Below are 15592 nucleotides of genomic sequence, written 5' to 3'. Positions count from 1 at the left end.
GCAGTGTATGTTAGTTAATGTTAATGAATTTCAGGTACAGTTAGCAAATAGTAATAATTCATGATTTGTAACAAAAAAAGCAACAGCTGTTATGTTGGGAATCAAGAACATTTCATTTCCATGTATCTGCCACATTGCCCATTCATTCTTTCAACCAGCATGTGGCAACAAACTATCCAGTATCTCAGCTACAATATACAGTATGTATAATGTAGAATGAATAATAATTGCCAATTTTCCATTGGTCTGATTTTAACAAAACTTGAAGGCTTCACAAATCATTCTAACAAAGCAAAGTATAAAAACTTTCACAAAAATTTGGCTGCTGGGAGTTGAGTTATTACAACTGGATAGACAAAGAAATAATAATTGTCTGATTTCTAGTGCTCTGATTTTAATGAAATTTGGGAAAGCTCAACAGATATTTCTAAAGTGCCCAAATATAAAATTTAATGAAAATACGTCTGCTGGGAGTAAAGTTATCACACATGGATGGACATGTTGAAGACAATAGATGCATTATGCATATATGTCAATGCACCTTAAAAACCCTGACTAAGAATAGCTAAAAGGCATAAAAACTGGACTTGATGACCTGAAAGTTGCAATATGATCTGATGAATCTAAATTTTGCCTGAACTCAATGCTTGCCATCATTAGAGTATAGGAAAAATTTAAATTAATTTACATTCATTCAGGAGAAGCAATGAGGCATTTCATGCAGACTGTGTACAAGATGTTATACAAGCTGGTGGTGGATCAGCAATGCTTTTGGGATGTTTTAACCATTATGAAGTGGCTACCCTACTTGAAATACCAACCAGGTTGAATCAGGCTGGCTATACAAATATTGTGGTTGATCAGGTTGTGCATTTTGCTGAATGTTTTGAGGAACATTCATGATTTTGATACTCCTGTATTCCAGGATGACAGCTAATGAACACAGGGCTTCTATAGTTTTAAAATGGCACGAGGAACATACAGGAATGGTTAGGCATTTAAATTGGTGAGCCAAGTCATCAGATTCAAATCCTATAGATAATGTATGGGATTATGTTATCTTGAATGGAAAGTGAAAATACAACAGCAGCATTCATAAAACCTTGAAGGCTCGGTTGTTTCCAGAATATACTAATATTGATATAAAATAATTATAAGGTTTAGTTTAATCCTTACCACTGAGAATTTATGAAGCGATTTGTGCTAAAGGAGGGTGTTATGCATTATTAATTTAAAAATTATATAGATGGCTGATTTTTTTGTCTGGTGTCTATATAGTTAATGAGAGAGAATTCTGTAGAGTAATCTTTTGGGTGAATATTTTCATTTCAGAGAATTTAATGAAAGACCCTTATTCTTTAGAAATATTTTCTTGAGAATAATGATAATTTTTGTGTTTATACTCTGGGACTACCACACGGTCAGAGGAGTTCACAAGATTGAAAGAAATAGCATCATATTTAGCAGTCGCAGGCTTGAACCTTGGTCACTGAAAACAAGTGTACTTATGTATCCTCACACCTGACCACTTAGCTACAAGAACATTCTCTACTCTTATCACTTTACATATTAAAAGTATGAAGTCCCCCAAACTAGCAACATTGTTACTTGTGGAGGTTGCCAGTTTTGAATTTTTTCAGTTTCTGAGCAATAAATTGCATTGTTGAACTGAGTATAATTTAGCAAATAAAACTTGTGTATTCTAACAGAAAATAATATAAGGTATTAAAATATAGAATAATATATAGGTGAAAAGTAATAACTTGACCAATAATAATACTTGTCTCTATTTAACTCATATGCTAAATTAGTTATTTTAAAATATTCCACCATTTATTTTTAAAGATTTCTTAATTTTAAAAACATATAATTCTTGAATGTTAAGTAACACATTTTTGCTGATCTTTGTAAATTCAGATGTGAGTTTTTTGTTTTAGTTCTGCAGCTGTCTGATCTTGATGCACAACTGATTTCAAATGTCCCAGAAGAACAAATCAAATTGTCTAATCCAGTGATTGTAGTTGTTATTCAGATGCTCCTTCTCCTACAATCCATTTATTAAGAAACTTCATCAAGGGAGCACTGGATGCTGAATGTGAAGTGTGATAGTGCACAGTCCTACTGGCATAACGTACCCATGAGTTTTGATAATGTACTATAGTCAAAGCATGAGAAATTCCTGCATCATAGCCACGTATGTTTCACTTATGCCATATCTCTGCTGCCCACACAATTATTCACGAGTCACGTTGAATGTGCATTGCTTCAGTATACATTGATTGTCCTGAAAGAGGCCTCTGAGGTCGGGAAAATTCATATCTAGGAAATAAGTGAACTCATACACCGACCATTAAACAAGTTTTACTGTAACTAAAATTTTACAAATAAATATCATTTACTATAATTTACAATAAACTGGTAGCTGTATGTTACAGAATGCTAAAACTGACTGAATAAAATAAAATAATAAAATCATTTACTATAAAATATGCTAAAATATAAAGATTAAAAGTGCTAAAAAACCTGAAGCTTTCGAGAGCGTCAGCTCTCTTCCTGAACAGTGATAAGACTTCCTGCACCAACTCCTTATATAACAGGCTCACGATACCTCCACATGTGTTATTCCTCCACGTGGTTCCCTCGGCGCATGGGCAGAACCGGAAGCGGAAATGTCTCGGGTATGTGGCAAACAAAATCATTCATCCATGCTGCAGACAACTGCTTCAAAAATAGGATGTATGCGTATACCTCTGTCTCTATTCATGGTATTCTTACTGGATGAGCCAATCCGTAAACCCTCTAGCCATTTACACTCCCAGTACCCATGCGCGTGGTCCACGATGATCATGTCCTCTGGGGAGATTTGATGCTGCTTCTCCCAAAAATGTTCGGCCACAGTAGACTTATAATCGGCGGTTCTTATAGCATTTAAATGCTCCCCCAGACGATCCCTGAGCCGTCGTTTCGTTTCCCCCACATAACACTCCCCACAGTCCGGGCATTCTATTCTGTATACAACTCCACTACTGAGGTCTTTCAGCATACGGTCTTTCACCTGTGATACAGCTGTGCACAGCCTCCGCCCGGGAAGCTGTACACAGCGTGTCTTATAACCCCGTAAAATTCTCGCTAGACGCTCAGTAAGGCCCAGATAGTAGGGGATGTATGCGGTGGCCACCGGAACGAACGGCTCCCTACGTTCAGACACTCCTCTGCTATATCTGTCCGCATTTTCTAAGATCTGCCGTGACACGATTAATTTCCTTTTCTTTATCCTCAGAGGTGGTGCAGTGTGATCCTGCTCTATCAAATAGAGCTTTTACTACGCTGTTCTTATATTGTCCAGCTTGTGCTGAGTTGTAGTAGGTGTATTGGCCTCTACACATGTGATTCCTAAACACAGACGTCTTAAGTCTGGAACTATTGGTGTATCTACACCAATATTATATAGTTAATTTAAACCCATATCATATTATGCCATGTGCATTTAATCTTCAAATACTGTTTGATTATTGTTCTTCTAGTGTTTGTAACTTTGGAAGTGTGTATCTCTTGTTACTTAATATCTCTTGTTTTTTTTTGACATGTTGCATTACTTTGTCTTATTAAGTTGTTTTATTAACATGATATATTAACTTTTACTAACTAATAATAGTTAATATATCATTTATAATTAATTTAACATATAGATAAAAGCTAATTACTTTAACAAAATTTAAAAGCTTTCATAATTAATTTAGCATATAGATAAAAGCTAATTATATAACAATTTAAAAGCTTTCATTTGCACTTCATGACAGAACTCAATTTTTTTTTTTTTCTTTTTTTGGTATGCACTGGCACTCCTCCCTTCAGCTGGTAACTAACTTTTAGCAATGACAGCTAAACCGTGAATAACATTGTCGAGACTTGATTATAATCAATATTTTTAATATATCATAAGTGCTCTATAGCACTTTTTCTAATGCTGGTGTCTGATAGCCGAAATGGGGTAACCAAACTTGGGTAGCATATTCCAGGGCAGGAAAAATGTAGATCTTTATGTGTATGCGAGAACAAGCCAGCACCTAAGTCATGCAAAGATCCTTTTGGAAGCTAGGCTTCCAAATAATGTTGGAAGTTTAGATATATTCCCCTCAAATGATGCGTAAAGTAACTCTACAAACTATTTTTATATATTGATTCTCCCAAGTTGGTAAATAAAGTAACTCTACAAACTATTTTTATGTATTTAAATATTTTTATTTTTATATTTTTACATATTAAGTTAAAACTGATCTTATTTTGTTTGTATGCTTAAAAAAACTGATAATCTCACTTTTTTTTTATTAATTAGGAAACTGTTATTTTGAGCCAGACATGTATTATTGGTAATACTTCACTATGAATTGCACTTGTAAAGTAAACAGGTTTATATATATTGATATTATCGACAAATAGAGGAGGAGCCCTATGAAATACTAACTTCAGGTGCAAAACTTTAAGAATTACCACCTCCAAACATAATTCTGTTTTTGTCTTGGTTGAATTCCACTTTAGTTTTAAATAACTAATGATCCCTTGGTATTCCATGTTGAGACATGGGGCATAACACTTGCTGAAGATTTTAAGAGTAGCATGTAATTTTTTTTTTTTGAAATCTTAACAATGCAGTTCTTCAAAATTTTGAAGGTCATATCTATTCAAGCTGACACATTTTAAAAGCATTTTTAAAAACATTTTAAATTAGAGATTGAGATAGACAGATTAGCATTAGCAGAGCCACATGAAGCAAGATAGCATCAGCCAAAAAAAAAAAAAAAAAAAGAAAAAAAAAACAACTTTTTGTTTCACCCATTCATTCACTCCAAAAGTTTTTCCAGTTCTTCAGTTATTCTTGATGTATCCAGTAGTAAGAAAATGTGGGGAGAGCATGTTGTATGAAGTAATGAAATTTTTAAATATTTTGAATACACACAGCAGAAATATGCCCAACTCCTCGTCATAATGTGGCCTCTACAATGCCTACCTTGCATACTCCTTGGACTCCCTCCAGTCATTGTCTGGCAGAGTTGAGGCAGTAGAATTATACACTATCTGATCTTAATGCCTCCTAGACATTGCCATACCCAAGTAGAGACTGATTGGGCAGTGGACCGGGAATGTATAGGGCGGCCGAATTCTGATGATATTTTAATTTTTTTTAAATATAAAAAAATGGCTGTTTCTTAATATCATATTTTAATTATACAAAAAAAAAAAATTAAATATTGTCTTATTTATATTACAGTAAATTCATTTATTTTATAATCAGATTAACACCTGATTATAAAATGACTTGCTGGCATTTAGCACAGTAACTGCTAAATGCCAGCGAGATGTGTTTGTCTCCTCTGCTATGGCTGTAAATAAATGGTGGATAAAATTCATAGAGGTAAAATTCGCATCCATGAAATACCTGCGGAGCTATCATGCTATTTTAGTCTCTTCTTATTAGTAACTATGAAACATTTAAAGTGCAAATTGAAATAACTGGCAGATTATGGAGAAAGATATGCCCATTTTATATATTATTTGTACCACATGCTAACAGAATATTCATAACTTGTAGATGTTAGGCTGATGTGAAAGATGTTGAAACTGTTTTGAGACTATTTTCTAACATCTGTGAAGTCCCTGCACTCCTCTGGGCATGCATATGGTTTGGATGCCCAGAACAAACTTTCAGTGTTTAAGGAAAGTACCTTCATTTTCAGTCTTCCTAATCAGAGACCAGACTGTATATACATCTAATTGCAAAAAAATTTGATGCACTTTGACCACAGAATTTCCCCTCTTATAATGTTCTTTCATAAGATAAAACATTTTGCATCACATAGGCCTTCTATAATTATTAATAGCAGCGGTAGTGGTATAGCTTCAGTATGATAACTTAATTTTCTAATAATTATCTATTTTCCTTTAACATTTCAGTTTCATGACCACATGGCTCAGAAAAGTAATGCTATTGTAGAATATTCTATTGAATAAAAAATCACCCTGTATAATGCACACTGTAAGAACTTAAAATTTTTTTATTGTTATGCAGTATGTCACACATAGTTTGTTTATTAAATTTTGAACTTTAAAAAATTCCAATAATAGTCTCCAGTTAATATACAATGTTTCTAATGTTCAGCATATTTAATATTATTAGCATCAGAAAAAATATCGGAAAATTTGCATATCGTGGCCAATGAACCATCATTAGCATGCTACAGGCTTCAAGAGCATATACAGAAGTCCCTTCCACAACTGGTTTTAAAAAGGGTATGTAGTTATTTATTCTGTTTAATATAATATTCTGATAATATTAACTTTGTTTTCTTTGGATATGAATAAAAATATTGTTATTGCAGTTGGATGTCAACTATGTGCATCGAGAACTCCAAGGGAAATGTTATGACCTTGAATATTCAGTTAAGTAAGTTGTATTTTTGATCTTCTGTGTTTTTAAAATTTAGAATTAATTTTTAGGTATAAATTTTAAATGGGCTTGTCCCACTGTGAAATGCAGGGGTCAATCTCTCTCTCTCTCTATCGACCCCTTACTTCCAACATGAAACAGTGAAGAATCTTTTAAAAGAACACGATTTATTGTATTTTGAGTATTTTTTTTTTTTTTAAATTTAGTTACAACATATTTAATAAGTATGTTTTTATGAGAGACCAGTTAGTTCTGAAACTGTGTGTGTGTGTGTGTGTGTGTGTGTGTGTGTGTGTGTGTGTGTGTGTGTGTGTGTGTGTGTGTGTGTGTGTGTGTGTACTTCTATCTTAAGTACTTTATTTATTATCAGTTATGTATATACATAACTGATAATAAATAAAGTACTGTTTGATTTTCTTGTGAATAAAACAGTGTATTTAAAGGCTAATGAAATGCATTCTTTTAGAGTAGCCCTATATGCATATAAGAATGCATATTAGTCAGGACTATAAGGGGATACATTTGATTAGTTTTGTAAGGAAATTTTTTTCATAAGAATGAATTACCTCAGCTGCTTAGACCTTAAATTTTAACGAATGAAATTTATATTTAACACACAATTTTTATATTGAGAGAATTATGTTTTATGCAGTTCTGTTTTTTTTTTTTTTTTATCTAATGGATGCCAGCCTTTCCACATAAATAATTTTTCTGATGAAACAGTGAAGAATCTTTTAAATGATCACGATTTATTGTATTTTTTTTTTTTTTTTTTTTTTTTATTTATTTACGGCATATTTAACAAGTATGTTTTTATGAGAGACTAGTTAGTCCTGAAACAGTTTGTCATTATAGGAATGTCTCATCTTTTAAATGAATGGCCAATTCACCTTTTCTTGAGGCCATCTGTTTGAAAGTGGTGAAATATCAGGGCATCTTATTGCAAATGCAAAGCTTATTCTGCTGTTAGCATTAAAACCATTTCATTATCTGATGAAACAGTGAATAGTTGGGCTCACCTACCCTATACAACATCAAAATCACAGCTCTGCATAAATCTGAGATGCACCCCAGCCCAGCACCTGGCATATGGAAGGAAGCTTACAATGGCGCTTAATCTGTGCTCTGCTGCTCTCGACTTCATTAATATCTGGGAAATCGTAGGGTGGAAAATCCCTGGTAGAGCCCTCAGAAACCGTCCAGTGCTCTGTTCTAACCTGCAGAAGCTCTCGTCCTTCAAGCGGCACTTCCTGAACAGCATCATCAGTGTGCTGAATTCTGCAAACATTGTTTTGGATGTGTGGTCCAGAGATTCTGTCTACAGAGAAGAAAAGCGCAAATCCATAGTCAAGTGCAGTCAGCATTCCTGCAATTGTCAGCGGAATAACTCCCAGTGAAAATTTCCAGACTGCCTCAATGTGTTGCAGCTTGTATATAATAATATAAGCTCTGTATCTCTGTATAATCAATCTATTATAATAACTATAAAATACATTTATTGCAATATTAGCTGTGTATATTGCACTGTCTATGTATTCTATGTATTTGCTGTGTACCCACATAGTTTTTTATGTATTGAATGTAATGTGTCCAGTTAATTGTAAGATTCCTCTGGTTGCCTGTAGCGGGAATCGTGTCCTACATTTCTATGAATAAAGAATTTTATTATTATTATCTAAGCAATTTAAATCCTGCAGGCTTCAAAAACACATGAAAGGACAAGACAAACTTATTTCTCTGAGGCCATATAACATTAGCTATATTATAACTTGACAGTATGTATCTATATTGACATATGTTTATGTACACAAATTTAGTTATATGTACTGTGCAGTACTTGTCATTTAAAAATTCATTTATGTGATAGTAAAAACATTACACTCTGTCACATAAAGAAAGAAATAATTTATATGCACTCAAGATTACCCTTTGTGGTAGTTTATAAACAGCTTGTACTTTGTTTAGAAATATAATGGAAAATAAATGCCATTTAACATAGCCATTTAACATAGAGATATAAAAACCAATATTATAATAAAATGAAATTATTTTAAAGAATTATTTATGAATGTTGGGGGTGATGAAATGTTTATTTTTTTTTATGGTAGTCTTAAACGTTAAAGGGACACTCTAGTACTTAGTATCATGTATGGGTTGAGAAGATAGAAGTTTACTTGTTCACATTGGATTTGACTGTAGTGGTAATTTTCAGGAAATGCACGTGAAGGAAGTTTGAATAGGAAATATTAGTTTGAGTTGGGATTTGATCTGTGAAGGGTAAACTAGTTGAAGCATGTATTTAGGCTGGAGGTAAGAGACAGAATTGCAACTGAGAAAAACAGTGCCAGTGGAAATATATAGAAAAGGTATTCAGCAGAAACATTGTCTGTGTAATAGGATGGAAAGGGTTTGTAAAAGACAGGTTATTAATTAACCTTATTATATATTAACTTTACTTATTAATTACTCTATATCAAAGCAATTAAATACAACTAGACTAATGTGATGAGAAAGCTAAAAAAATTATCCAAATGCTCTTTGGAAAGGTATTTTTGATGAAACAAGTTAAATCATAAATGAAAGCAAAGAAAAAGTTGGTTAGCAGTGATTCATCTTTTCAGGTAAAGTCACAAGATAATGCTGAACCAATAGCATTTTGATGACAGCCTGCAGAAAAATAAATGACTTCAGATAGTTGTGGGGCCCTGTGATGTGATCAGATGAAAAAAAAAAAAATAGTTACCTCACTGTCTTCTGAAGAAAAATGAATTGAGGTAAAATGAAATATATATACATGTCTATAATGATGTCATTTATAGTGAATTTACAGGTATAGTGAATGTTTCAATTCCCCTTAATCAAGAGCTTAACATGTGCATGTAAAAAATTGCTGGCAGTACTATTTCTCAGAAGTTCTCAAAGAAGGTTTGAGAACTTCTAACCTTTTCCTGCTCATAAAAAAAAAAAAAATCATGGCAGACAGGTGATCAATATGTATTTTTTACAAGAAAGCATAATTTTTTTCAGCATGGTATAAAAATGCCAGTGCTACTGTAATGCCATTTTAAATGTTTTTTAGAGTACTGTATGCCTATATAGTTTTTTAAATTAATGAAAATCTCAAATGCAAAAGGTATTGGAACCTATAGTAATTAGTACTGTGCATGGGTTGAAGGTAGAGAAAACAGAAGATACTTGTTGACATCATACTTGAATTTCTCTAGATCATAATTTTTCAGAATAAATATGAAGGAAGTTATGAAGAGGAAGTTGTTCCAGAAAAAGAAGGATAAATGAAGGAGGGAATTGTGGCATATGTTCAGATTAGTTTTGTTTGGAAGAGAGTGATGGATTTAGATCACAATTCAAAAGAATAGTGCCTGTCAGAGTACCTACAGAAAAGGCCTGTCAGAGTACCTGTGTTCAATCAGATATAATGCCTGTCAGAGTACCTATGTTCAATCAGATATTGAACATCTGGAGACTGTATGGATTGATTTTGTAAGAGTGAGTCATTACTTAACCAGACTGTTCTCTTTTGGGAGTGAGTGGTTGTTTAGAAGAAAGGTTAATGCCAAGAGCGAAAAAGAAAATGCACTTTTTTTGACATAGAGGATACAATATTTGTGATGTGCTTATGTCAAGACAAGTTAGAAGTCAGGGTGATCCCTAATAGAGAGATTCAATCTTGTGTAGAATTCTGACTGTCATTAAAGATGAGAATAGGGGCAGTAGTCTAGTAGTCTGTGCCAGTACAATACCTGCAATTGTTTTAAACATGCATGTCTAAAATATGCCAAGTTTTAAGTTTAGCAGAAATTTGTGAGAGGCCAAGAAAAAAAAAACTGTGGCAAAAGAATAGGTTAATTTCATCTAGCCCCTTGTCAAGAGTTAAAAACAGGAATCATCTCAAAATTTTCTGAAGTCTCTTATCAGGCTCATTTGCAGCACCTATAAATCAAAACTTATTAATGAGTGAACTAATTCTACAAACAAAAGCTTATGATCTGAGGTGAGACCTAGAGTGTCAAAACTTTTAATTGGTTACTGGATGGTTGTAGTGATTCAGAAATCAATACAAAATATTGTAAGGCTATGACTGTTGAATCAGGTGGATCCAATACAGCCACTACTAAAAAAAAAAAAAAAATGGATTTTCAAATTTTAATTGCATGTTAAGTGGCTATCCTTTAACAGACATTTATAATGCCATTGCAAAATTTTTTGGATGTTATTTTGTAAGGTATGAATGGGTACAGCAAAGAAACAGTACATTACAGTTATTTGTTTTAATATGGATGGCAGCAATGCAAGAAAGCAAGCTTATACAGCATCAGCCAAAAAAAAAAAAAAAAAAATCTTGCATTCCCGTCCATGGTTTTTATAGTTCTTCCTTAAATTTATTCAAACTATGCACTTCCACAAAAACAGATGGAAGTTTGTTCCAACAATCATTTACTTGTTGGCTGAAGCAAACTTGCACACATCTGTCCTGCAATCATCCTTCCTCAGTTTGAATTTATGTCCCCTCGTATGTACTCTGAGAAAGAGGAAGAATGATCACCCTTTGATCCCCCTTTGTGAATTGAGTATGTATTTGAATTATTCGCATGATAACTATATTGTACTGTTATTTTCATTCTTAAATTGCGAATAAATGAAACACGTGCACTGACTCTTGAACCTTTAGTTAATGAAACTAATGCTTTTTAATATTATTAAAAGAGTATTAGACCTTTATTTTACTTCAGATCTTGCAGAAACTGAAATTTTCTCATCAATATACCAATGAGTTTGGGACAGTATAAGTGACTTGGGTATGTTTACTGGTAAATTGATCCTGTATGCTGCCACAAAGCACACCATTAGCAGCAGGTTGTGCAGTCAGTCAGTTTTGTATAATTTGTGTTAGCATCTACTCAGTGTAAATTTTTGCACAGCAATTAAATAATATTTGAAAATTATAGATTATCTTTTAGATGGTATGCTAATAGTTATGGGACTTTTTTATAAGCAGGATGTGCAAAACCTGTTGCAAAACTGATGTAATTTCAAAAACAGATTTTAGAATGATTTTAAAATTATCTAGTGATAATAGTAAGGAGGAAAGTTTTAGCATACAAATAAGCTTGCAAGAACACTATGAAAATTGGCTGGTAGCATAGCATACCTTTTGATGTTTGCAAATTTCATGAATTTTCACATTAACTTAAATTTTTTTCTTGTAACTGAACACAATATCTTGGTTATGTATTTTAATGAAAGAATTGTTTAATTTATTTTTTGATTTATTTAAGAGTATTTTGTAGTTAGTATTTTTTTTTTTTTTTTTTTGTTTGTATGACTGTTAAGCATTGTACACAACACATTGTGAATAATTGGACTTCTCATTGTACAAGGTGTTTCGAAAATGATGGTCAATAATTTAAAGGTGAAAAGTACAAACTAAAATAAGCAAAAAAGTCCCAGTGAACATCACACCGCAAATGAACTGTTTTCGAGATAATGCACATTTTCTGTTAAGATCTGCCACTGACTATAAGAGCACTAGTTTAGCAAAAATCTGTGAATCCTTTATTTTTGGTTTCAACACCACAGGATTTTACAGATGTTACAAAAGTTGTTTAAAATGCTGTCCTTGCATCTGTATGCAACTTTGTAGTCTTCTCTGCATTGAGTTGCAAATCCTCTCAGGCATTCCTGGGTCATTTCTGATTTACTGAAAGGCTCCTTCAACCCGGGCCCCGGGTGCCAAGCGTTCCGTGGCCAAGCGATTTCAGTGCGTTCGTTAAAGCGATCCTCCTAAAGAGCTTTTGCCAGATATAGATTCTTTTTCGTTCTAAATACCGTTTTCCTCATTTTCTATTAGAGTAGCTCTTTCGCACTACAAGTAGTAGGCAAAGGCCCAGAAAGGAAAGTCACCTTTCTGTTTCTTTTTCTTATTTCACTAACACAACTAACAGCCGCTTGGTCACCTCGTGGCACTGCTCCTGCCTCCCCGTGGCGGGGCCGGAAACCTGGAAGGAAAAGTTATCCTTCCGGGGCCAAAAGGAGCAATTATGGATACCGAAAATTTTCCACCTCTCAAGACTGTAAATCCTGCTTCTTTGGATTTGCAACAAACTGACTCTGACTATCAAACACGGAAGAGGATGAAAACAGATGTACCTCAAATGGAATATCCATCTTTCCTGATACTGCATTCCCTAACGAATCAGTCTTTGGGTACTTTGTCTCCTTTTTATATACAGAAATGTCTAGAAAGTGTAGCCGGATCACCAAAAATGGTAAGAAGACTGAAGTCTGGCGACCTATTAGTCGAAACCACCAATCGTAAACATTCTGAGTCCCTTCTGAAACTTACATCGTTTGGTGGAGTTCCTACTAAAGTATCTCCTCATGCTACCCTGAATAGCTCCAAAGGAGTAATTTCCGAATGGGATCTGTTGAACGTCACAGAGGAGGAAATTGTTCAAGAACTCCAAGACCAGAAAGTTACTGAAGCAAGACGAATAATGGTGAAGAAAGATGGAGAATTTGTTCCTACTTGTAGCATCATTCTCACATTTTCTACACCAAACCTTCCTTCAGCAGTAAAAGCAGGATACTTAAACTGTCGCATCCGTCCTTATATACCCAATCCTATTCGATGCTACAAGTGTCAGAAGTTTGGACATTCCAAAACTGTCTGCCGAGGAGATTCAGTTTGCTCAAACTGCGGATCAAAAGAACATGTCCATACTGATTGTAATGCTGAATCATTACGGTGTCCAAACTGCAAAGGCAACCATTCAGCCTTTTCCAGATCCTGCGAGCAATGGAAGCTGGAGAAAAAAATCCAAAAATACAAAGTGGAGAACAAGGTCACATACCCTGAAGCCAGAAAGAATCTACTACAAAACATGCCTAAGCGTACATATGCTGAAGCATCCAAAAGACAACAAACAGTTTCAACGCAAACAGATATATCAGTCCCACCAAAAGTGTCAATTTCTAATTGGACTCGATCATTGCTATCACCTGCATCACAGTCAACAAAACACCAAACAGTAGATAGGACAAACAATACCCCGATCTCGATACCATCCACTGCTAAATTAGATCCAGTTACTGCAGATCAGAAGGAAAACTCAGTTCATGTTAGAAAGAAATTATCTGATAACACAGCTATGGATATTGCAGAAAACAATACTTGTAATGAACCTATCCTAGATCTTCATGCAGAAGACGACATAGACACACGTCCAGTCTTTCCAAAAAAGGACAAAATAAAAATTGACCGTCACAAGCAGAGTAACATTAAAAAACAGACAGATTCAACTTCTAATTCAAAACCAGCACAATGAACAACATAATTCAATGGAATTGCAGAGGCTTTCGTAGTAACATAGACGATATATATGAACTAATTGATCGTTATCATCCTGTGAGCATATGCCTACAAGAAACAAATCTAACACCACAAGTGTCCGTGTCAGTTAAATATTACACTGTTTTTCGACAAGACAGGACAAACAGTGCTCATGGTGGAGTGGCCATACTCATAGACTCAAGAGTTCCTTGTAAACAAATTCCTCTTCAAACTGCCTTAGAAGCTGTTGCGGCTCGTGTAATGATTGGCATTTCTTTAACGATCGTTTCAATATATCTCCCTCCCAATCAGCAATGTAAGATTCATGAACTAGAAAACCTTGTTTTGCAATTACCGTCACCAGTTTGCCTATTAGGAGACTTTAATGGACACCATACACTATGGGGATCCCCCGTCTCAGACAGACGCGGAGAACTCATTGAGACACTACTAGACAGACAGAATTTAACATTACTGAACACAGGTTTACCCACTTACATTCATTTTCCTACTGGAACACCATCTGCAATAGACCTCTCAATCTGCTCTCCGATCCTCTTCCCAAGTATCGAATGGACAACACTTGACAATCCTCTCAACAGTGATCACTATCCAGTAATATGCAGAATTCAAACCACGAACTCCAAAACAACTGATCCACAAATGAAATGGAAATTTTCTAAAGCAGACTGGACTAAATATAAAAATCATATCTCTTTTGATGATCACATCATTGAGTCTGCCTCTATCAATACTGTCACAAAACATATCACAATGCAGATACTATCAGCTTCAAAGGTTGCCATCCCACAGTCTCAATTAAGAAATCGTAGACATACCAATCACTGGTGGAACGATGACTGTAATAAGGTGAAAAGAGAAAAGAATACAGCATGGAACTTATTCCGAAAATGCCCTACCACCGCCAACCTTATCAATTATAAGAAACTTAAAGCCAAAGCACGGTACATCAGGCGAAAGGCTAAAAAAGACTCTTGGATAAAATTTGCTTCATCAATCAATAAAGACACTGATGCCAGAATAATATGGAAAAAAATAAGGCAGCTAAATGGTAAATACCCTACATTACCTGCACCTATTTTTAATTGGAATGGGAAGGAGATCTCTAATCCCGAAGATATTGCAAATGCCTTAGGAACAGTGTTCTCTGAATTGTCCGCCTCCATCGCGTATCATCCATCATTCCAAAAAATTAAAGCCGATACTGAAAAATTCAAACTAAATTTCAAAACTACCTGCTGTTTACCCTATAATCAACCGCTCACTCTATCAGAATTGAAAGAATCTATAAATATGTCCCACAACAGTGCCCCTGGCCCTGATGGAATTTACTATGTAATGCTTAAAAACCTAGATCAGCAATCGTTATCCTCTCTACTGAAATTTTACAATCGGATATTTTATGAACACACATTTCCTAGCTCCTGGCAACATTCATATGTAATTGCTATCCCTAAACCAGGAAAAGATCATTCGATCCCTAACAACTACAGACCGATTTCTCTAACCAGCTGCTTAAGTAAAACTTTAGAAAAAATGGTGCACCGTCGATTGACGTGGTACCTTGAGTCTAGAAACATAATCAGCGACAATCAGTTTGGCTTTCGGAAGAAGAGATCATCCTTAGATCTCATGATAAAGGCTGAATCAAATATAAGAAACGCTTATATCAGGAATCAACATCTCGTCATGGTGTGTCTCGATATAGAAAAAGCTTTCGACACCACATGGCGTTATGGAATCCTAAAGGATCTCCATTCTATAGATATGAAAGG

General features: G+C 34.5%; 1 protein-coding gene across 2 annotated transcripts in view; it reads left to right on the top strand.

Annotated features, from left to right (window-relative positions):
* Positions 1–15592, top strand: part of LOC150080587 (BLOC-1-related complex subunit 8 homolog) — a 60392-nt gene that overhangs the window by 29801 nt on the left and 14999 nt on the right. For both annotated transcript variants that reach the window (XM_090381100.1, XM_090381099.1), the window contains exons 3-4: positions 6176–6288; positions 6378–6442. In XM_090381100.1, the coding sequence (XP_090237226.1) occupies positions 6176–6288; positions 6378–6442 (178 nt within the window). The remainder of the gene's footprint in view (positions 1–6175; positions 6289–6377; positions 6443–15592) is intronic.

The sequence above is a fragment of the Mastigoproctus giganteus genome, chromosome 9 (genome assembly GCF_048544385.1).
Source record: "Mastigoproctus giganteus isolate SK-2022 chromosome 9, ASM4854438v1, whole genome shotgun sequence".
Classification (NCBI taxonomy): domain Eukaryota; kingdom Metazoa; phylum Arthropoda; class Arachnida; order Uropygi; family Thelyphonidae; genus Mastigoproctus; species Mastigoproctus giganteus.
This window is presented reverse-complemented; position numbering and strand designations above follow the sequence as displayed.